Source organism: Eretmochelys imbricata, chromosome 15, assembly GCF_965152235.1.
Source record: "Eretmochelys imbricata isolate rEreImb1 chromosome 15, rEreImb1.hap1, whole genome shotgun sequence".
Classification (NCBI taxonomy): Eukaryota; Metazoa; Chordata; order Testudines; family Cheloniidae; genus Eretmochelys; species Eretmochelys imbricata.
Genome location: NC_135586.1, coordinates 26,983,165 through 27,006,958, shown reverse-complemented (window position 1 = coordinate 27,006,958; position 23,794 = coordinate 26,983,165). Strand labels below are relative to the sequence as shown.

General features: G+C 47.9%; 2 protein-coding genes across 2 annotated transcripts; both read right to left on the bottom strand.

Annotated features, from left to right (window-relative positions):
* Positions 1 to 632: 632 nt before the first annotated feature.
* B3GNT4 (UDP-GlcNAc:betaGal beta-1,3-N-acetylglucosaminyltransferase 4) lies at positions 633 to 1,721 on the bottom strand. The gene has a single exon (XM_077835277.1). It carries the CDS (start codon positions 1,719 to 1,721, stop codon positions 633 to 635), a length of 1,089 nt encoding a protein of 362 aa, XP_077691403.1.
* Positions 1,722 to 8,005: 6,284 nt separating this feature from the next.
* LRRC43 (leucine rich repeat containing 43) lies at positions 8,006 to 23,534 on the bottom strand. Its single transcript, XM_077835324.1, has 12 exons — positions 23,448 to 23,534; positions 22,207 to 22,491; positions 20,593 to 20,703; positions 20,254 to 20,393; positions 18,387 to 18,625; positions 16,611 to 16,789; positions 15,530 to 15,662; positions 13,307 to 13,446; positions 13,005 to 13,109; positions 12,190 to 12,381; positions 11,041 to 11,128; positions 8,006 to 8,133 (listed from the first exon to the last, which is right to left on the bottom strand). Exons 1-12 carry the CDS (start codon positions 23,532 to 23,534, stop codon positions 8,006 to 8,008), a joined length of 1,827 nt encoding a protein of 608 aa, XP_077691450.1.
* Positions 23,535 to 23,794: the final 260 nt, after the last annotated feature.

Sequence of the window (23,794 nt, the reverse complement as noted above, 5' to 3'; positions counted from 1 at the left end):
GTTCTTTCCCTCATATCCCCATTAAGTAAACTTAGTGCTGGTGAAGTCTGCTGGATTGCTAACCCTGGACAGTGAAGTCCTTCACAGGAGATGCACAGACCCCACAGCATAAGCTTGTCCACACTGCTTCTCCTTGTGCCTTAGCCCTGATTTCACGGGTTAATGGGGGAGTTCAGGCTCTATTGCCTGTTTAGTTACAGGCCTTCCTACTAGAGACTGCTAGTAAGGCTGGCAGTTGTAACTGGGACACTGGTGTCCAAGAGCCACCATCAGAACTGGCACTAAGTCCACCACCTCACTTTGCATGCTACCAAACAGCCACTCAGCACCACCCAGGTAGGCTGAATTCAGATCAGTGATCTAGAGAGGAAGCAATCCCAATCCCAAATCCCTGAGCTAGCTACCCCCTAAGTGTTTTCGGTTCAACCTTGTGATGCTTCAGTAACCCAACTGTATAGTTTCAGAGGCTCATTGCAGAACATTACCCTACTGTAAAACTACAGTCTGTTAATAAAAATGTACCATCTACGGCAACTTTGTTTGGTTTGTTTTTAATGTCAGTTTAAGCAACCTGGAGTAACCACCACCGTCATTCTGTTCCCCCCTTAGCACCAGTAGTCTTGTTTTGCAAGTTACTGAGTTAATGATACAGCACATCTAATACGGTCATCCTTTACCAGTGTCCACATGATCCACATCTCGGTGGGGTTCAGCTTGTGCACTATCATCAGTTCTTTGTACAGACATGGATCAAAAGGATTAAAAGGCCTCTGGATTCCAAAGGTCTTAAAGCCAGCATGGTTCAATGGAGTCACTGCCATCTTTGCCAGACACATTCCCACAAAGACATCATCTATTGGGAAGAGTTCGGTGTCCTCGGCGGTGCTCTGGAGTCGCTGCACTGTCATTCTGGACATCACATAGCCACCGCCACCAGCATAGAGAGGATAGTAGGGCGCTTTGTACATAGACTCCGGGATGAAATATTTTACTTTGGTGTTTCTTATAGGACGGGCCTGGCTGATCACATCCCCAACAAAGAGATCCTGCCCAGGTTTGAATTCCTTGAGGAACTCAACAATATTGTAGGTGTTGACAAAAACATCGTCATCGCCCTTCAGCACAAACCTGGCATGGGGACAGTCCACCATGAACCAGCGGAGGAAGTGCAGCTCCTTCAGCGTCAAGTTGAAGAAGTTGTCGGTGAAATCCCACTGGACAATGTCATCGAACTCTTGGCTCTCATAAACCAGCAGCTGATGGAGGGAGTGAGCCTGGACTTTGGCCTCCGAGCGCCCAAGCAAGAACACCAGCTTGATTGGCTTGCTGCCAATGGCCACTTCTTTCCCCCATGTGTTCCTGATAGCAACCCTACGGTCTATGTTGATTGGGGGAGACTTGATTGCCAGCAAGAGGAATGTTTCCTCGCTGCATCTCGTGGGCTTCAGCAGTGTTGAAAAGTTCCTACAGTGCTTGTACATTAAGAAGGTGCGGTGAAGCTCTGGGAGTGCAAGAGAGGAATTGGCAATTGTCAGGTCTGGCAAACATTTGCTGAGTTCAGTCTGCTCTGGGGCCCAGAACGTATGGCTGGGATTTGGTGCAGCTATCTTCCTGGCTGCTGGAGACACAGCCAGCTTAGTCTCTTTCCTTATATACATAAGAAATGCAATCAATGTGACTGAAATGGTATATAGTCCAACCATTCTTATCCTGGGATACATCTCAAACTCTGGAGCAGGAGCCAATCCCTGAGTGGTTAAAGGAACACACAACATTTATTAAAGGAGCATGTAGGAGTCTCTTTGGCACTGAGACAAGAAGTTCTAAATAATGATCACAAGAGACTAAAGGCTAGATTTACAAAGCTATTTAGGGGCCTAAAGATGCAGATAGGAATCCAGTGGGATGTACAAAAACATCTAAGCAGCTTACACACCTAACTGCCCCAGACTTCAATAGCAAAATTTTTATTGAATTTAATGGGATCAGGAGCTGTCCCATTACTCCACTTAAACAAGGCAGGACACATGTTTGTCCCTGCCCAGCCCAGAGTACTGATGTCAGGGCTGCTCACAGGAGCCCCTTGAGAGCTGCCAAAGTGCTCGGATTTGGGATTGGGGGGGGTGGGGGCGTGGAGGACAGATTCTAATGTTGGACGGTGAGCTCATTAGCCTATGAAGTCAGTCACTGCTCAATTTGGGCCCAATTTCCATCCTCTTCTTTGGGAAAGGAGGGTATTCAGCACAAGACCAGCTCTGCAAATTCAAAGCTAACACTGCTCTTGGGCAGTGCCCAGGTGCCCAATATGTATTATGAGAAGGTCTCAGGAAGCACAGCGAACCATCACACAGGCACATAGGCCAAGTGCTGCAGCTCACAAGGCTCTTGCAAGGACAGAGCTAGCTTGATGCAAGCTATTCAGACTGCTCTTCCCATCAGAGTCAAAGCCCTATTCGCATCATCTAGTGTCAGCCCATTTTAGGAAAATTGGGGGCAACACCAGGGATGCTTGGATAGCATGGTAGTTTGGTCTGAGGGCCTAGATGTGAGTACAGGTGGCAGGCAAGTCTCTGGGCTTCCTTCTCTGCTCACTTCCCCCCCATCTAGTTCTCTTTGGGGTTGCATGCTGTTTGCGAAGTCGAGACCTTGGGGCGCTTCACATCTGCCAAGTTCGTCTAATCTAGCCATTTGTTTGGCCAGCTGGAGCTGATCAGTCCATTCTAAGTTTTGCAGGGGGTTCTAGGTTCGCAAACCTGGAATCCCATGTCTGAGAGAGTACACTAGCTTTTCCAGGGCCCTCATGACTGTCAGCTGAAGCAGCCAATGCTGCATAGCCTCTACATTCAGTATTGTTTTAAAGGCAGCCTTAAAAAGAATGTCATGGCATTTAATCACAGACATCCTCAATTCTATGCAGGCATTAGAGCACAGAACAAGCCAACAGGTTTCTATTAGTCACGTCAGAGGCAGTATTCTGTCCCTCCAGCTACCAAGCTTGCACATTAGTGCAGCTAAAAAATTCATCTAAGTGAACAGCTTGTCTGAAGTGCAATCCTAAAGCTTGGGTTTTGTTAATACGCTCTCTCAGGTAAAAGCCCATATCCAAGTCCTACAGCACATGGGTTTTACAGCACCTTACTTCCTTTCAGCATCTTTGTGTCACAGTGGGGATCAGAAACTACATCTCCTGACACCCACCCTTGTGCCTTGACCATAAAACTTTTTTGCTTTTTAGCACATCTATAGAATCATAGACTTTAAGGTCAGAAGGGACCATTATGATCATCTAGTCCAACTTCCTGCACAACGCAGGCCACAAAATCTCACCCACCAACTCCTGTAACAAACCCCTGACCTATATCTGAGCTACTGAAGTCCTCAAATCATGGTTTAAAGACTTCAAGGTGCAGAGAATCCTCCAGCAAGTGACCCCTGCCCCACGCTACAGAGGAAGGCGAAAACCCCCCAGGGCCTCTGCCAATCTGCCCTGGAGGAAAATTCCTTCCTGACCCCAAATATGGTAATTAGCTAAACCCTGAGCATGTGGGCAAGACTCACCAGCCAGATACCCAGGAAAGAATTCTCTGTAGTAACTCAGATCCAACCAAATTCTAACCAAATTACATAGCCAATATCCCCATTATTTCCTTCAACTATTCTTGCCTGTCCATCTTCTTCCATGAAGTCCCCTTTACCTAGAACTCCCCTTCATACTTCTAACATCCTCTCCAAGTACCTCTTTAAATCCTACTTTTCAAGAAAGGCTTATTATTTTCTATTAACTATCAATTAGGGCTGTCGATTAATCACTGCTAACTCACACGATTAACTCAATGTATCAACCACACTGCTTTACAGGCAACAACTTTCCCTCTTCCTTTTAAGAAAAGAAAAGCACTTACCAGGCCCCATTCCCCATCCAACTCCAGTTCTGCCAGAGAGTTCTAACAGGCCATTAAAGGCAGAAGGAATTAACCTAGTTTTCCCCTCACCAAACGTTCCCATTTAGAACTTTAAAGTGTCGGACAGGCACGCTGGTGCTTGCTCTGGCAATGAACCCCACATTTCAGTAGAAGGGCACTCAGGGTCTGAATCCAACATTAGAAGCATTACAGGGATCCTGACTTTACACAGGGATGACACACCCTTTTTAAGAGCTAGAGAAGCTGAAGACGCGGATGCTGCTCCCAACTGAAAGTGTTTAAGTTTATACTGTTTAACTGTTAGTAAAGGTTTTTGGCCTAGGAATCCAGCAACAAGCAGGTTTCAATGCTGCCTTAGAAAACAGTGTTTATAGTTAGTCACATTTTTGGCATTTGCATTTAGGGTGGAATTTACCATGGCAGGATCAGAAGCCCATACCCATACTATGACAATACCAACGCCTGCAGGGTACACCAGACGAAAGGGAACCTCAGAGAGGTTAAGGTTTAAAAGCTGTGGCCAAACCATAAAGCGTCGTGTTACACAGGGGCTAATTTTGGGATTAGGGTTGCTCTGCCAGGGCCAGTTTCTTGATGATCCATCACGCATGTGAAATTTAGAACTGGTTGCAACATTCCCGAGGTATCTAGCATCCGATCAACAGAAAGACTGAACTTTTTGCTGTCCTAGGCAAACTGGATCATTTATGCCATTCCCAGCCCTGTAACATTTTGTCGCCCTTTAATACAGACACATTATTTGTAGTGGCCTTGTCACTTGTATACTGAATCCACTGGTCAATAATTGAAGTAAATCAGAGGTCTGACTTTAGACTCGCTGTTACAATCAAATAAGTCCTTAGTTATTAAAGGACCCAAACATCCCACCAAAGCCTAATCAGTAACGTTCCCAAACCTCACAACGCTGGGCTGTCATTTATTTAAAGGAGATGGCGTGCAGAAAAAAGAGCTAGTCTCCCAGCAAAGCTTTGAAGGGAGTTTTGCAATTCCCTTCCAGGATACAGCATCTTCTGCTGAACCCCGCAAGACCAGGCAATGATGGGTGCAAACCATTCCCCCGAGTTTTACAGGGCTCCTCCTCCCCTCTTACCTTTCCTGTAGCACCGACTGGTCCTCGGGGGCTGCTGCTCTGCAAGGAGCGCTCCTTAAATGCACCGTGCAAGTCCCCGCCTGCTGCAAACAAACCTTTCACCAGGCTCCAATTTAAACAGAGGGAGGCGGGGGTGGTGCATGGAGGCCTGAACCCCCTTCCGGCCCCCTCTTTCTGTTGTGCGCTTGCCTCTGATTCTGGGAGCCGCTCGCTCCCCGAGCCTGCTGCAGTTAAAGGCGAAGCCGCATCCACTGGGGCTCGCGCTGCCCTAGAGCCCGGCCGGGGTCGCCATAGAAACGGCGGGCAGACTCGTGCGGCCGGGAAATGAGCCGGCTCGCGCAGCGGATGCTCCGGGATTTGGGGAAAGCCGGGCGCGAGGCGGGGCGACGGGCGGCAGCGGCCGGGGAATGGGTCAGCTGCGGGAGAGCGCCCAGCCCCCCATTCGGGGATTAGTTTAATGAGGGAGGCATTTGCTCTCAGGCAAATGGAGCCTGAATGAATTCAACCCCCCCCTGCTCCCGAAAGTTGCTGAGGAAGGCGGAAGGTGCAGCCGGGGGCTCGGGCACCGGGAATGCGACGGGCCGAGCGGGGTACAGTGGAGTGACACCGCTTTTCGGCCTAGGCGCTTTGGTTTGACTCCTTCCCTGCCGGCTCTTTGGGGGAGGAGGAGGCGGCGAGGCTCTGCCCCCGGGCTGGGAACGGTCAATACCCTCAAGACAGGGCCTGGAGTTTTACTGGAAATTCTCTGCCCACCCACCTGCTCCCTAATTTCCCTTTTGGCTGCAAGGGCTGGATTCGGATTGTGCGTGGCGCGGGGCCTTACCAGAGCGCCTCTGCTGGCTCCCGGGGATCAAGATTGAAGGGGGGGACTCTGCTTAAATAGAGCACAAGCTTGGCCCACATGTAAACTTAATTCCTATGGGTGAGGAGTGGAAGTGTTTATGTCATCCTGCTGCGTTAGGCCGGGCTCCCAGCCAGATCTGCAGCTTTTAAGATTTGTTTTTGTTTTGCTTTTCTCTTTCCAAGGAAAATCTTCTAGGTCAGATCCAGTGCTGGGCTGCCTGCCTGACTCTTCAGAGGACCCAAAACAATAGCTAGGTCTGAGGAGTGTGAATTGTCTTAGAATAACTCTCAGCTGGTGTTAATTCAGAAAGCCACAGGGGACAGGTGAAATGTTAGCACTGTTAACTGATTCACCACTGATCACTTGAGAGACAACCAGTTAGACTGGGACTGTAGGCCGACCATAGAACAACACTGCTCCCCAGTTGGAGCTAGGGTTGTCTGGCTCTAATCCTTCATCAACAGCCATCCCCAAGGAATATATTTGACAAGAGCCCTCTGTATTGCCCACCTCTCGCTCTTTTTCTATAGCACCTAGCATCATTTGCTGAAACATATTACAATGTGTGTGGAGCTGGGGGACTTCCCCACTTTATCCCGTACCTTCCTGTGTCTTCCCTCTGCTCAGGAAGGTTCACCAATAAACCCTTAGGGAGTTTTCTTCATTTATAACAAATACACTCTGCCCTTTTCAAACCTCTTATTACTGCTATCCAACCATCTCTTCTTACAAGCTCCTGCGGCATAAGTAGGTCTCCACTTCTTCTCTAGCAGACCCATGAGGGCCACACAAGCTGCTCTCTTGTGACCTGTCTTGTCAAGTTCTCCTTGAAGGGCAGCTATGCAAGTTATTGTTTTCTACCCCAGCAGTACAATATCTCAGGTGTGCAGCTCTGGTGACACCATCTGGCTGAGAAGGCAAATAGACCTGCCAGCTTAGGACGCTGCCTTTACGTTTTCTCCCTGGAGAAAGCAGAGCATTGAAGACAGCTTATCCTCAGCTCTCAACTACCGTTAAAGATGCCACATGACAGCAGCCCACGAACAAACGTTCCAGACATTCTGAAAATGAACAGACGGCAGAGATGACATGTAGCTGTTGATAGTGGGGAGGGGGAGGGGCACAATTTAAAGGTTCTGGTGGTATGCAGCAGGGTCCAGGGCAAGGCATATAAAACACTGCAGAAATCTGGGGGCATGTGACCCTGCATGTTCCCCCATGTGTCACTTCTGATTCACACCCAAGTGACAAGAGTTCAGATGACACTAGGAGCTTGACCTGCTGATGGCAACAATTGTCAGGCCCAGGCCTCCTTGAAATGAAACAGCGTTGAAAACAGTTTGTGTGTTAGTGTGGATGAGACAGAAATATTTTTCAACAACCACTACAGAAAGCATGAGTTAGTGGTACGGCTGGGAATAAAACCCAGGAGTGCTTGTATTTGCCAATCCAAACTCCATCAAACAACTGGAAAGGCAGCTCCCACTGAGACTCCTGCTGCTACATTTAAGCTCATTGCCATTAGTGACTTCTGGTTTTAAGAACTTCTCTTTGGCCATGAGGCGTGCTCCTGCTCCTGGTGGGGCTGCTAGCCCATCTCCCCAGCCTATTAGGGACCAACTCCACACCCAAAGGCCATCTGGAAACTCACAAAGTTATTCCCCTAGCCAAAACTGGAACCCAGAAGCCTTTCCCTTTGCATTTCTTCCCACAGCTCCAGGGCCGGCCTCAGCAGCCGGGGCCCTTCCCACAGCTCTTTTGTCAACCAAGCCCTTTCAGCCTGACTCCTTCCCAGCTGGGTCTGATCGTCTCCTCTCCGAAGGCCCAAACCCATGTCTCTGAACAGGGCTGGCTGGCTGGCTGGCTCCACACCCGTAAAGGGGCCGATCACCCTGTTATACACCCACTGAAGTCTGGCAAAGCTCCTTCAGGGGGAGTCACAGCAAACTCAGCAGTCAGTGGGAGTTGAGCGTATCTCCAAGCCTCTCAGGCCTGAGCCCTACAAACCCAAACCAACCAACACCTAGCAAGCTTCACAGGTTTATTTCAGTGGTGGAGACTGTAGGGTTTTTTTGCTGCACATATATTACATGAACCTGCCTCATCAAGCAAGTGCTTCTCATTTCTTTATTGGTGCTGGGCATCGGATGCGGCTGTCCACTGAATCAACTGAACTTGGAATTCTACGGTCAGAGGCACAGGCTGGATTTCTTGGACTTCCTTCCCTTCAGGAGATTCTTTGTTTTTTCCTTTTCCTGAGGAAAACAGTTAGTCATTGTTTCTAGGAAACAACCCTAGAAAACCCCACTACTCTGAATGGGCTGCATGTGTCCTTGAAGTTTTTGCAGTCATTCCAGTTCCTTAATACAGACCAATTTGAACATGAATTTTGTTGAATAAGAATCCAGCACTGTTAAGTGTTAAGATGCTCAATCCAGCTGGGTACAGTTTTGCTTTGTTGTTTTAGAACTCAATATCCACCAGTCAGAGGAGAGAGAAACAGAAATTCCAAAGCACATGGAGAATCTGTTCAGGGGTCAAATGAAACCTACAGGCCTCAGGCTGAGAGAATACATTCTTTCAGTGTCTGGTCAAATCATTCATTGTGGATGAGACTTCACTCTTTCCCCTGTTGGTGAGGGATCCTGATTAAACGATAGTTTTCACTATTTGTACGTGTTTGTTGAATAGATGATGCACACTAATTTCAGACTATGGGTTATTAGCAAATCGTTCACTTTGGCTGCACCTGCATTAGCAAACTCTGTAGCTACCATTCATTGGTGCAGCTCCAAGAGTGGTAGCAACGGAAGCTGTGGTGTAGACAGAGCTCAGATGTCTTCTATGGGATCTATACTGCAGTGGTGAATTACATCTACTGCTGTTAGTACCACGTTTGCAAGTGTAGCTAAAGCTTTTGATCCTTCATTATTTGTAGTATGCGATCGGCCATCTAACTCACAAGACATTTCGGCTCCATGAACGGCTGACATACCTTTTAAACAGGAGAATAGCGAATGGTGAATAACCCACTGTCCAGTGTGATAATTTGTGATACAATTCATGACACTTTCAAGTTTTGCACACATTTTCATGAGTTCCTGGCAGTTGTCTGCACAGCCAGGAAAAACAACAACAAATGCAGCCAGTCACACCTTAAATTATTGCACCAGCTCTTCTGAGCTCCAATAGTTCAGGTCTGACTTGTGGAAATACGACCACCTCTTTGCCTACGAACCCTAAACAACAAATGGAAACCCTCAAGCTACTTGGTGCATGCTGCTGGCTGAGCAGGGGTACCACAGATTATGTCCCTAATCTTTGAAAGACAATCAAGTATAGATGTAGGTTTCAGAGTAACAGCCGTGTTAGTCTGTATTCACAAAAAGAAAAGGAGTACTTGTGGCACCTTAGAGACTAACCAATTTATTTGAGCATGAGCTTTCGTGAGCTACAGCTCACTTCATCAGATGCATACCGTGGAAACTGCAGTTTCCACGGTATGCATCTGATGAAGTGAGCTGTAGCTCACGAAAGCTCATGCTCAAATAAATTGGTTAGTCTCTAAGGTGCCACAAGTACTCCTTTTCTTTTTAAGTATAGATGTAGTTTGACTTCTATATTTGGAGGGGCAGCTCCATTCAGGCCAACGGGGCCATGCGTGGGGGGCAGGGCAAATTCCACAGCTGCCGGAGGCTTGCAGTTTGGGGGGTGTGCAAGGTCCCCTATCTCCCACAAACTATGCCCATGCAATCAACTTCTCCCCTGCTCTGCCAGCCAAGGGAAAGGGTTGGCTAGCCTTAATATGCACAGAAGTAAGGAAATGCCAAACTAAGCAAAATCCTCTGCTTAATCCCAATGGGTTTTCCAAGTCCATGATAACATACTTGGATATTTATTGCGCATCTGACTCCATCATTGTTGCGGAGGCTGCATGAGGGGATATTCCAGTCATAAAAAAAATAAAAAGAAACCCCAGGTGCTAAGTGCTACTTGAAACCTTTCAAGCCTACCTTCTGCAATGGTTACAATACATTTGGTTTGTTACAAGTGTGCTGACACGAGGTGGACTAGCACTGTGGCTGTGGCCTCCTTCCCTATATGGGTGAGTGGGTTGCTAGGGTGGTGATCGAGTTCAGTGCAGCGTCCAGGAGCATGAAACTTCCAGAAACGTTTAACGCTTGTTTCAAATGTGTATCTTGCTCTATGGGGTGTGTGTCGCAGCTGGTTCAACAAACTCTCTTTTCATACAACTTTCTCTCAAGCAGGACAAGCACTGGCCGGAAAGCAGCTGGGACACTGTCTTCTAGGACAAGGTAGGAGCTAGGGCACTGGGGAAGCAGAAAGTCACCCTGAGGCTACAAGAGACTCCTCTTCCCACAGAAATATTGAAAAGCAAGGACCTCACATCCTGTTGTCACCCTTCAGATGAGGGTGGGTCTCATTCACAGACAGGGAAACTGAGGCACAGAGGGGCTAAGTGACTTTCCCCAGGTCACACAGTCAGGAGCAGAGCTGGAAAAGATGCTAAGAGTATTGATGGCCAATCTCTTACTCTAAAGACTAGTGAAGTCCAGTGAATAGGAGAGGCAGGGCTGAAAATTAGGGGACTTAGGTTCTATTCCTGGCCCTGCCATGGGCTCATTGTGTGAGCGTGAGCAAGCCACTTCCCCTCTCTGTGCCCTGATATTACCTTTGCCATGTGCTCTGAGATCTACAGATGAAAAAATACAATGAGATTGCTAAGTGTTCGTATACGCTATGTTATTACTAGACAACACTCCCTTATTGGATCAGCTAGCCCATGCCATGCCCTGAATATGTGTGTGTGTGTGTGTGTGTGTGTGTGTGTATACATATATACACATCACACACACAACTAGCTAGCTAGGCAACAATTGAGCAAGGTACTTAAGCATGTGTCTAACTTTAAGCACACGTAGAATCCCAGTTTGATGAATGGAACTACTCGTGTGCTGAAAATTAGGAACATGTTTAAGTTCTTTGCTGAATTAGAGCTATGAAGATGCTTGTGCGCAACCTACAGCTGAATGGATGGAGGATGCTGGTGCTGCCTTGCTCATTGTGCATCTCAGTGACGCAGCTCTTCCGAGGGGCTCTAGAAATGCTGATAGCTTAGATAGGTCTACCTCTGCTGTTACCTTTGGCAGCCACTGTGGTTTTCTGGCTTGCGGGACTTTCTCCCCCAGTTTTTGGTTTTTTGTTCTTGTCTTTGCTCTTCTTACCATCCTAGAGAAAAGAAATTTGTTGTTCTTAGTAGGGAAGGCTTCCAAGCAGCTTGTGCGAAGCAAAGTTTAGCCCTGAAGTCACAATCTCCCGACTGGGACATCATGGTCACTTTCACACAGCCAGGTGAGGTCGCAAACAGAGCATTAGGATTTAAAAGACGCTGATCAGCAGCAGGAGCTCAGCAAAGAGCCTCTGTACTCAGAAACGAGAGAATGTCAGAAAATAGGAAATGTCAGAGCCACTCTACAATGGGAATATTTCCCGTAAGGCCTCCGCAGCTCTTTAGGATTTATACCCTACCTAGGAGCAATGCAAGAAGGGACTTGAGTGAATGATTTCAGTGTATACAAGGGAGACTGCAAACAGATCAGTTCCTCTTTAACAGAGGACCATATTAATAACACCACCACCTAACTCTTATCCAGCACATTTCATCAGTAAAATTGTCCATGTGGGGTATAAGGGCTTTTCCCCTTTCCTCTGAAGCATCACGAATGTGTCAGTACCACAGACAGGGTACAGACTTCACGGACCATTGGCCATATCAGACTGGCACAATCATATGGGCTAGTTTGGCTTTACGTTGACAAGATAATCGAGAGAGCCTGTGTGTGGTATAATCTCATCTCCAAAGTCAAACCTATGTATCTCCCTAAGGGCCCGAGCTCCTGCCGTCCTTCCTCACCAAACTGGCCCCTGGAATGAGAAAAAACTCTGAGCTAGGGCTGCAGGATCAGGCTCCAACTGACAACCTTCTCTTTAGGCCTCAGAGTACTGAGGCCAGCTGAGATTCTGCACTCTGTGCCCTGATGCCCAGCAGCAAGGTTCTACTTCTGCTACCTCTCAAGCTCTGTCCATCAGCTCAGGCCAAATTTTGCTCCCCTTGAAACACATCCAACCCTATGGGGTGTCCCGCAAGCCAGGACCAATCCCCATGCTCACACATGCAGAGTGCTCCCGCTGGCATCAATGGACCCCATTCATCCTGTAAGGTCAGCGTCTCGTGCTTCGCGTTATTAGCTGGGATGAGGATTCGCTGCTAATACTAGAGTGGCTGGTACCTTCTCCTTAGGAGACGGTGGCTGAGTTGTTTCCTCAGAGATGAGGACTCCTAAGTCACACACCACGGCCACAAGCTGGTCGCCTGTTAAGAGGCTCTCCAAGTTCACGTGCCCAGACCCCAGGCTTCTCAAAAGAGGCGGGTCACTGCGGAGTTCGACGGGGCTTTCCTTTTTCTTTTTCCGCTTGTCGCCCTGCACAGCACAGAGTTGATCGTGTCCAAGAGTCACGCACCTTAAGATCACAGTTCATTCATCAAACACCATCAGATCTGGGAGCCCCAGTCCAGATTTATACATGTGACTCTATAACCACCCCCGCCCCATCCAGAATGAAGATGGAGTAAAATGGTTGCATCGAAGGTCTCCACCTGAGACCGGAAGGGGGCTCAATACCTGGGCAAGAACTTTAGGAATAAGTGGGAGGCGTCTCATAGAAACTGAGGCCCTGATGATTACTTGGCACAGACCAGTCAAGGGACCAAATGTTCAGTGCCTGGGGGAATAACCTCAGCTGAACAACATAGACACTGTTCTGTTGTGGCTCACGTGGATATTTTTTCCATTTGATATTTTTTAATGCAGCCTCTCTGCAACCGCCTGCATCATATGGAGTAGCAGCAGATGCCCTTCTGCACCCCCGACAGGGGTCTGTGTAAGTGTAGATCATCGCTGGCAGGCTGAGCAGGAGCACAGGTTAATTAAAAGTGAACTGTGCCTGTAAGTGACACTTCCTTACTCTTTGTGTGGGGTTGCTTAGCACCCTTAACCAGTCTTCACAATAACAACATCCTCCCTCACCCCATCTCTGTTATTACCTTACCACCATCCTTTGGCTTCCCCTTCTCTGCTTTTCCCTTATCCGCCTTCCCCTTCTTGCCTGCATCTTCAGCCAGACGTGCAGCAATGGGCCATGAAAACACCTAGCAAGATAGAACAGCCTGGTTCTCATGCTGCAGTATTTGGGCTGCAAACAGCACAAGGGATCTCGGTTTGTTACACCGGAATTAAAAATATGCAAATGCAGGGGAACGTTCACATTATTGTCAGGCTTTCGAAAAGCTTGTTTTCCTCCCAGCCAGACTGTGTCCCTCCATCCCAAAGCATGCCAAGCATTTACCTTTTCCTCTACAACAGTGACGGTGGTTCCAGCCATGAGGAAGGCTTTCAGTGCCGCTAAATCCCCAGTGACATGCTCCTTCCTGTGGCTGCACTCAATGGTCTCAGCCCAGTGCTTCCGAAGGGTGAGGTGCCTGTTCGCTAAACGAGAAAACACAAAAGGAGCAGTGAGGCCCACCTTGACATCTCAGCTGGGCCTGCAGAGCACACACAGGGGCAGTGACAGCTTCCCCCACACTGCTCTGCTCTAGAGCACCAGCAGGAGGGAGTGGGGAGCTGGGTTTCCATGATCCATTCAGTCCTTGGGCTCTCAGCTCACACTGCCAACATGGGGAGTGGCCGGGGGCAATTCATCCCAATTGTGGATGCCGTTTGTTAGTGATGTGGACACTTGCCAGCTGGGAACTAGACTTTGAGACCCACCAAACTCTATCACGCTTGCTCTGGTGAGATCCCAGAACAGAACCAGCTGGCCGCAGCCCTATAAGTATGTTTGGCTCCATTGCAGTCAATGGGCTTACACCAGGGCTGAATTTGGCCCACTGTTTTAAGTCCAGTCTGGCTACAACAGAGAAGCTCACCCGTGGGGTGATCAGAGGAGAATATGATGTATAATAGAGAAACAGAGCATTTAACAGACCACTGTCTGGGATGCAGTAGAGAGCTGAGTGCAGGAGACGAGAAATCCCATTACCATGCGAAGCCAGGAGACTCTGGTGAGATGTACTCCTGGGTATTCAGCTAGCTGCCTAGATCAGGAGCAGCCTGAAATCACTTTCGAGGCAGACACGTGTGAGTGAGTTTGATGCCAGGAAGGAACAAGACCATTTTAAGGGGAAGAACAATTGTTGTCACATTCTCACTTATGCCACAAAGCACAGTAACACCCTCCCCTAAAATAACCCCACTGGCCTCCCATTAATGGCAGGACCCAGTTCAAAATTGCCCATCTCCTACAGTATTTAAAGACCTCCCGGTGCCTTCCTCCAGCTTATATCAAGGATTTTGTCCCTCTCTCCCCTCCTTCATTCATCTTGCACTGGCCTCCCCTTCTGTCCCTTCACAGGATCATTCCACTTCTGGTGCAAGAGCCTGCTCCTCTGCAGCTCCTGCCATCTGAGAGAGCCCCCCTGAATCTCTGCTTCATTGACTCTCCATCTCATAGAAGATCTCAGCTCCTATCTCCTTTACTTTTGCCTCTTAGTTTCTCTCCCCCTTTGCTAGTATTTATTTTAACTTTGTGACTATGAACCCAACCCCCAAATAACTGCACACAAAGAACGCTCACTGACTTCAGCAGGAGCTCCACGCACAAAGCAGATCTAGGATTGGGCCCTGCATTCATGCTGTAAGCACCATATGCAGGTATGATGTTATACAAAATAAGGGCCTGATCCTGCAAACTGTTGCTCCCAGAAGTGGTGCTGGCTTCTATGAGTAATCCCTTTGACTACTTGCAGCAGCCAGCGGTCCTCCTTGCAGAATCAAGCCCTGTAGCCTTCTAAGCACTGAAACAACATGTGCTGTAGAAACGGAGCACTGACAACTGAATAAATATTTTGATATTTTGTCATTCAAGGACATCAGTTTCAGGGTTTTTTTTTTAAAAATCCCTGAAATTCTGTTTGGATCAGGAATTGGTCTTTTTATTTCACACTGGGCTTCTGGGGTTTCATACGATCTATAATACTGTAAAAAGAAAAGGAGTACTTGTGGCACCTTAGAGACTAACCAATTTATTTGAGCATGAGCTTTCGTGAGCTACAGCTCACTTCATCGGTATGCATCTGATGAAGTGAGCTGTAGCTCACGAAAGCTCATGCTCAAATAAATTGGTTAGTCTCTAAGGTGCCACAAGTACTCCTTTTCTTTTTGCGAATACAGACTAACACGGCTGTTACTCTGAAACCTATAATACTGTAATTATCACACCAAATGAAATTACAGATTCGAGACAATCACTAGGGAAATGTAAATCCTAAATCTGATTTGTATTGACTCATTTATTTGGAGAGCAATATCTGTCCCAGACCAGATGTCTTGCTGGAGAATAATACCACCAATTAATAAGTGGCATGGTCTTGATAACGTATCTAGCGGTGACCTACACTACTGGAGACATGTTGATGGCAACACATTTCAATGTAGCAGCTAATGACGTTCCAGGAAGACTGATAAACCCCCAAGTTCAGTTTAAGGTATGACTTTCTTGATTCTGTGGTACCCCTGTTTGCCGGAGGCTCCTGTTTAAGCAGAGAAGACAGAGCTGAAGACTCCGATCCTCCTGTGTCAGCATTCCCTGGTGGGCTCCCAGGGTTTGGTGTAGCCACCATTTGACTCTGATGGAATTTTATTACCTGTAACAGAAAGGCATCAAAGGTACCTATAGAAGGGGCCAAATTCTGGCTGAGTCTGCACACAGACACAGGTTGCAAGGAGAGAAAAGTGCCTGTCTACATCATGGCACTTCTGAAATGCCACTACACAGACTTCCCCTATCATGAGAAACATGGAAGGGGCATTGGAGGAATGCCCAGTAGTGCTGACTCTGGTGAACAGGTCTCCTGAAGTCAGTGAGACAAAGTCTACATATTTAAGCACATAAACACACCCTTCTGTGCAGAATACTACTGTTCACTGCAGGAACAGAGTACATGGAGGCAGAGGACCTATAGGGCTGATCTCAGACAGAAGGTGGACACACCTCAATACTACCTTTGCAGCATATGTCTGTGCCCAGATTGTGAGATTTTAAAAAGAATACATTGGAAATTCTTGTTATTTGCCTTTTGGTTTTTTAACCTGTAGAGTTTCCATTTTCAAGCCTATCTCCACATCCATGAAACTAGCAATTTACTTTTTTTTTTTTAAATGAAAGTAGAGATTCTGTTGCACTCACATGACTTCAGAGCCTAGAGTTTTAAGAAAGGCATCAAATATATAAAAAAAACATCATAAAAATCTCAAGAACTGGCAACATTCCCTCAAACGGTCTCTGAAGCACAACAGCTGGGTACACGCCCAAGGTGAAAGGGGAAGTTAGCTTCCATGGCCAACTCAATCCTTGGGCTCTTTGCTGAGACTTCCAAACAGAGGCCAGTTGCAGGGATGTGTTTTTTGAGATGTTGAGAGTGGCTGCTGAGAACTCACCAAACTCATTTCATACAAGCCAACTAACAACTTTCAGTCATTAATAACCTGGGCTGTGTTACACCAGCAACCTGGAGGTAAAAGGCTTGGGAATCCCTCTCACCAACCACCCCCTAGCTCCCTTTGCTTATATTTTAACTCATTTGAAAACAGACCTCAGAATTGTTAGTGTCCTCGGCTTCCTCCCTCTCCACAAACTCGTACGTCACATAATAGCTGTGAGTGATCACTGGAGACTCTGGGCCACTTTCCAGCTCCTCTGGCTTGCTGGGGTTGGGGACGCCTTTGATTTTCCCAACATTCACCACCAGTTGTGCTTTATTCCCAATGAGATCTAAGAGGAAGACAATCCAGCCGTCGAGTTACAATGTACATTCTCCAGGATGGAATTTGAGATACTGTACCAAAGCAAATTAAAGGAGTACTTGTGGCACCTTAGAGACTAATAAATTTATTTGAGCATAAGCTTTCGTGAGATACAGCTCACTTCATCAGATTTCCTAAGCAAATTAGGAAACTAAGGGGTCAAATATTTTAGTGGAAGGGCTGTTTGGCAGGGGGGAATCCTCTAAGATATGTCTACACTGCAGTTGAGAGGTATGGCTGCAGCAAGCATAGACACAAGCTAGCTAGGTGAAAACACAGCCTAGTTCCACCAAGGAGCAACCAGTTTAGTTCCTGATTCATTAATGCCAAGGCAACCACTGGCCACATGGGGTCACTCAAAAACTATGCAAAGAGCTCCCTTTCCCCAGGTAATGGGCTTGCTGCCTTCACAGCTCTATTTTAGCCTTCTAGACCCTCATTCAGGAAAGCAAGTTCAGTGCTGTCCTGAACAGGGGCCTTAACGAGAGGCTTTCCTTCTGCGGGAACCTTTCAAACATCTGACTTTAAATACAGTCAAGGGGATTTAAGCACTTGCTTAATTATTTACACGCTGAAAGTTAAATGTATGAACGTATTTTCTTGAATCAGGACCCTAATCTACCAGCATAGAGCAGCAACCTTGAGTGGGAAAGGCCTGATCTAAAATCAAATGCAAGCCTAGGCAATAAGGGCTTGCTCATGCTCAGCCCAGCTGATTTTATTTCCCTTGCAGGGAGGCCAGAATGCGGAACTGGAGACAGCATCTCTCTTGGATGGCAAAAGACTGAAGTCATAAAGAGAGAAAAGTAGGATTTTATCACAGCTGGGCTGTGGGTCTGAAATCCAAGAACTGCAGATCTTTGTTAGATTAACAGCTAAAGACCAAATTCTCTCTCTCTAGGTTTTTATAAGGCTGTCTTTCACCATGGTGCCTGTTCTGGGATGCATGAGCGAAGTTCCATTGGTATCAATGGAAGTTGTGTATGCATAATCCAGATAGATTCTTCACCCAGAATATAGAGAAATAATAAGAATAATGAAGACTACCTAGCTCTCACATACTGCCTTTCATCTCTAGCTCTCAAAGCACTTTACAAAGGAGGTCAGTAAATATCAATATCCCCATTTTACAGATGGCTAATACTAGCCAAGAGAAATAATTGGTTGTATAAAGTTCTCAATCATCTTCTATTTTGCCCAAATGTAAGAATTTAGAGAGAGTTTTAGAGGATATATCAAGACGCTTAACATTTAATGGAATTAAAAAACAGAATGATCATACTTAGTACTTACAGATATTTATAATTAGACATCAGTTAATTAATCCTCACAGCCCATCCCCAGATAGGTATGTGGGAACAATTATCCTCATTTTACAGATGGGTAAATTAAGACAGAGAGAAGGGGGACTAACTTGATCACAAGCAAACAGGAAGCCATCAATGAGTCTAGAATGAAAACTGAGGACCCCTGACTCCCAGTCCCATACTCAATACACTACCCCAAGATGCCTATAAAAAAAAATTACAGATTACTACGGAGATATTTATACAATAAAGTCTCACCTGGCTTGCTAGACAGACCATGGAACTGATGCCTCTCATCAGGCGATATGTTCCTATCGTCCAGTATACAGAGTTTGGGCAGGCTGTCTATTACAAAACCTCTATAGCCAGGAATGAGCACTAGTGGGTTACCCTGGAGCACAAGCGTTCTGAGCCTCCGCAGAGTAGCCAGTTTAGAGACTATGCCCAACAGATCCGTAAAATTATTAAAACTTAGGTCAAGAGAGAGAAGATTTGGCCTAAAAGAGAAGAGAACAGTGTTAGGGTGTGTAACAAGCAGCATTCAGGTCAGTATATAGGGCCCAGCCTGGAGTCTAAGCAGAGCTCTCACTGAAGTCAATGAACCCAATGCATTTTACTTGGGCCACTGCATGGTAACAACTTGGAACTGCAGGAGAATGAAGATGGATTCAAACTGGGAACCCACAAGTTACATGCTCAATATGCTACTGACAAACCTCTGAGCTGTCCAGGCCATCCCTGGCATGCTACACACAGGATAGCTGACTAGCGTACAGTATCCTTTCCTAGCACAGGGTCTAATCCGCAGGCCCTTATTCAGGCAAGACTCATTAAAGACTTCAGGATGTTTCCCTTTGAAAATGCAGATTGAAACAGGAGCACAGGAATTGCCATACAATCAGAGCCATGCTCCACCCAATCCCGAATCCTGTCTCTGACAGTGGCCAGGACCAACTGCTTCAGAGAAAAGTGCACAATTAGTGGATAATTATGAATAACCTACACAGGATGGAAGCTGTTTCTTAGCCCATCTGTTCATGGTTGGTTTGTGCCCTGAAGTATTTCATCTCTAAACTAATTCAATGCACCCTGCTTGCTATAGCTATTAAGACATAAAAGATAGAACAGACTAACTCAGGTGTGTGAGCAGCTCCTACCCAGGTGCTTTACACTAGCTACTTTAACTGATGCTGTGTGTCACTCTTCAGGGCAACCACACCTGTATTTCCTCTCAGTGCTCCTACAAGCCACCCAGTCTCAGGCTTCCAGGTCCCCAGCCATTTTCCTTTCTAGGTGGAGACCTGCATCTATCTCCCTTCTGACCGGGGTATTTCTAGGCTGCACAGTTCCCTGACTACACTGGGTTAATCCCAGCACAGCCAGGCCACCCAAGGACACCTGATGGCTTTCTCTTCAGAGATAGTTAACAGGTGCCACAGGTTAGAAGGTACCACACAGCACTTCCTATACAAGCCTACTTTATTCTTAAGGTAAAAACACTATGGAGAAAATATATTAAAAACAAGAACCTACACACATGCTAATAAGCTTACCAGAGATCACCCGAGCCCCAACCAGGCTCTGGCAGGAGCAGTTCTTCAATACCCCATCTGTGGGATTTCCTTTGCAGTCACAAGTTCATCCATGCTTGAGCTCAGAACAGATGCATGGTTTTATGTGGCCTCAGCAGGCCAAATCCTTCCAACCCTCCCCTAAGGATTAGGGCCCTCCATAGACCAGGGGTCCTGTCTGTTTGCTGGATCAGAAAGGTCCCTGAGCCAGTTTAAAACCAGGCTATTTATCCAAAAGTCCTTTCTTCATCTGTTGGTCCTTGGAGAATCCACTTTGAACTAGCATATGCAGCTTCTCCAGGGAGGTGGCTTCAAATGGCTGACAACAGAGGAAGTATATTAGCATACTCCTTTCTACTAGAGAAGGTACAGATAATTCCACCATAACATGTACACAATTGCATTTTTAATGCAATGGGCCCCCAAAGGTATTAACCCTACTTCAATAAGGTTTTATTAGTTCAGTAAAGTTAGTTTAGTTCCATCAGGTTTGTTCAGGATATTATGATATTGTCAGGCAGTCACGCTATGGTCCCTTTAGTGTTGGGAGTTACCAGAATTCTGCTGTGAGATATTTATCCTCGGAAGAGCCCAACAGCCTGTTGTAGCCCAGCCCCAAATGCTGGAGTTCCGGAGGTGGGAGAGAACACAAACTCTGCAAACCGACAATCTCATTGCCACAGAGCTCCAAGACCTGCCAGAGAAAGAGGAAGCAACAGTTATCGGGGGAGGGAAATTATGCTCTAGAGGTTTTAAGTGTCTTTTTCTATGTGTTCCTTCTGTTGTAGCCCACTACGGTCCATTCAGTCTGTCTGAGGCAGAAGAGAGACTCATCTTGACACACCTTCCCTGTCTGGCCTCCCAAAGAAAGAGTCAGGAACCTGCTTATTTACCTTCAGTGTTCTAGGAAGGTTGGCAGAGTTTATTTTGCTGATTTGATTGGCACTGAGTATGAGCTCTTCCAGGTTATGAAACTTCAGCAAATTTTCATCAACTTCATTTACCTGGAAAGAGATTCACATTCAACTTCAGTCAGCTGTCTCTGAAGCACAGATGTATCTTAGCATGACAATACAGCACACAGGGCAACATCAGTGCCTGATTCTATGGTTCTCACAAAGGCAAAACTCCCACTGGCTTCCAAGTAAGATTTCTATCTGATTTCCTCTAATCCAACCTGTTCAGGTTGCTTTATCGTAGTATCCAAGCGCCTAAGTACATTTGTTTTGCCTGAATAAGAACTGCAGGATCACACCCATATTTTGTACAAATTGTGGGGTTGATCTTGAGACGCACTGGTCACCTGCAGCTCCCTGATTTCACCAGAGGCTTTGGGTGCTCAGCATGTCAGAGGATCAGGCCCTAGAGCTCCTAAAATGATTCTCAGAGTTACAAAACAGAGTTATACAAGGTGGCAGCAGAGGGAGAGAGAGGCAGATGAAACACGGAATGTGGTGGAGAGTGAATGAGGTGAAGGGACATCTGGAGGCACTCTGATCATTACTGATTATTGGTTCTCTTCCTCCCTAGGAACAGGCACGCAGACAACCAGAGTTTAGGGGGTGCAGCATCTACAGCAGTTTCATTCCCTCTCCAGTATGTTTACTTGATAATCTGAACAGGAAACAGACCCAGCCTCCCAATCCCTTCTGTCAAGTCTTAATGAGTCTTTGGACAACATCTAACATCACCTGAGCCTGTTTCAGGAAAGCCCTTAAGCAAATGCTTAAGGCCACCCATATTCAGGGCAGCATTTAAACATGTGCTTAATTCCCAGTGAATTGAATGGGACACAAGCACATGCTTACAGTTAAGCATGTGTTTAAGTGCTATCCTGAAGAAGGGTGCTTTCCTCAGTCAAGGCCTTAATGCTGGACTTTTCTTATGGATAAATAAATGGGGTGAAAAAGATCATCACCCCTGTTGGGATGGGTTTGCTGATATTACTGAGACATGTTTGAAAACTATAAAAAATATAGTGATATCGCTGTTTCTGAAAAGCTCTTGTGAGATGTATATTTTTATATCTTGCCCATCACAAAGAGAATACAATGTTCAGGTTTGATTTGTTTTCTAGAACAGGAAGGTTATGGCAGCATCTTATCAGAGCACAAATCTGTGAAGAAAGGGGCTGAATGACAGCTATAACACTTAGCCCTCACACAGCACCAGGCAGTGAAAGCCATTGAACAAAACTGTAAACCCTGTATAAAACTGGAAACCACTTCAAGCCAGGGGATACTGCCACAGCCCCAGCATCAGTACCCTTGGCAACAGTTGGATATTAATTAAGGAATACTTACAGCTCTTCTGTGAGATAGGAACATAGTAGCATCTACTTTATATGTGGGGAAACTGAGGCAGAAAGGCTCCCTGACTTGGCCAAGACCACAGAGGGAGGCAATATCAGAGCTAGGATTACAACACAGGAGTTCCTGGCTCCCAATCTTGCACTAAGTCTTTCTCTACATTTTAACAATAGTGAAGATCCCGCTGGTTGAACTCACTCCTTTATCCACTATCCTTAAGGACCTGAAGAACAAGAAGATGAAGTTGTCCCGGATAAGCTGCGGCGATTGTACTGCCAGCTCCCTCAGGTGCTGATCCTCGGGGCTGCAGTCAGGTGGCAGAGCCCAGGGGGAGTCCTGGCTGCTCACAAACTCCAGTAAGGTCTCCAGGCTCTCTTCACTGGGAGTTCCAATTTCCTGGTGCTGGGCTGTGCCTGCATCTGCATCTCTCTGGGCTGCATTTCCTCCAGGTTTCCTTTTCCTTAATTCGAAACGGGACCTGTTCTACAGAGGCAGAAGGGGAGCGCATGTGCAGAGGAATGAGGGCAAACTGAGAATTTCTGGGGCTCTGGGCCTGGCAGACCCTGCCTGCTGGGGATAAAAGGGCTGGGCCTTTTTAAAAACCAAATTTAAACCATCTGAGGTGTCTAGGTCCATTCCCCATCTCCATATGCACATAGGCCTCCAAGTGCCATAGGATGATCCCCGCTCCTTGAGTAGGGTGACCAGGCAGCAAGTGTGAAAAATCAGGACCGGGGGGTGGGGGGTATGAGGGGTAATAGGAGCCTATATAAGAAAAAGACCCAAAACCCAGGACTGTCCCTATAAAATCGGGACATCTGGTCACCCTATCCTTGAGCGTTCAGTCTGCAGCACAGCTGGCCCCCAGGGGCCACTGCAGCACCCCAAGGCGTGTGCCTGGGGGGCACTCGGCCTCGCACCGCCGGCCCCCAGGGGCCACTGCAGCACCCCAAGGCGTGTGCCTGGGGGGCACTCGGCCTCGCACCGCCCGTGACACAGCGCCTCGCTGGGAACACGCTGGCCTGGCCTTGCGGAGGCGGGACCGATGCCGCCGCTCTCTGGGCGCAGGGACGCTGCCCGCAGGCCCATCTGCAAAGCCACGAACAGGCTGCGGCCGCCGGGCTGCACCCCCCGGCCAATGTCCCCGGCGGACGCGCCCCCACCGCAGACAGGGCTCCCCACTGGAGCCAGTGCAGAGGATACTGGGGGTGCTGGTGACACTGGGCACTGCCGGGACCCCCCTTTTCTCCAGGCCCTGCCCAGGCAGCCCGGCTCCAGTGCCGCAGGACCAGGAGCTGCCCCCTCCGTGTCTCTGTGGCTTGGGGGGGGGTCTCTGGCCCCCAAGCGAGGCTGCGCAGGGGCTGGGGTGCGAGGCAGCCCCCCGCCCCGGTGCACTGGCCGGTTGCCGGACGATGCCCCCGCCAGGCAGGAGCCCTCACCCAGCGGCCGGCGCCGCAGGGGAATTCGCCCAGGCACAGCCGGCGGAGACGCTCCCGGAAGGCGGCGGAGGCGCTGAGGCCGCCCATGGCTTTGGAGCCGCCGCATGCGGCCGGCCGGGGCCTGCGGCAACACCGCGTCCCCAGTTGCTAGGAGACTGACCTGGTTGCTAGGTAACAAACCGCCTCCCCGCCCTGGCCGCGGTGCGGCGCCCCTCCCCCCGTCCCCCCGTCCCCCTCCCCGCCGCCGCCGCCGCCGCCGCGTCCAGGGCAACGGTAGCCCGGTGCGCGGGCGCCGCCAACCCGCGCAGCCCCGCCCGCGCGGGGTCTCTGCAGGCGCCTGGCAGCCG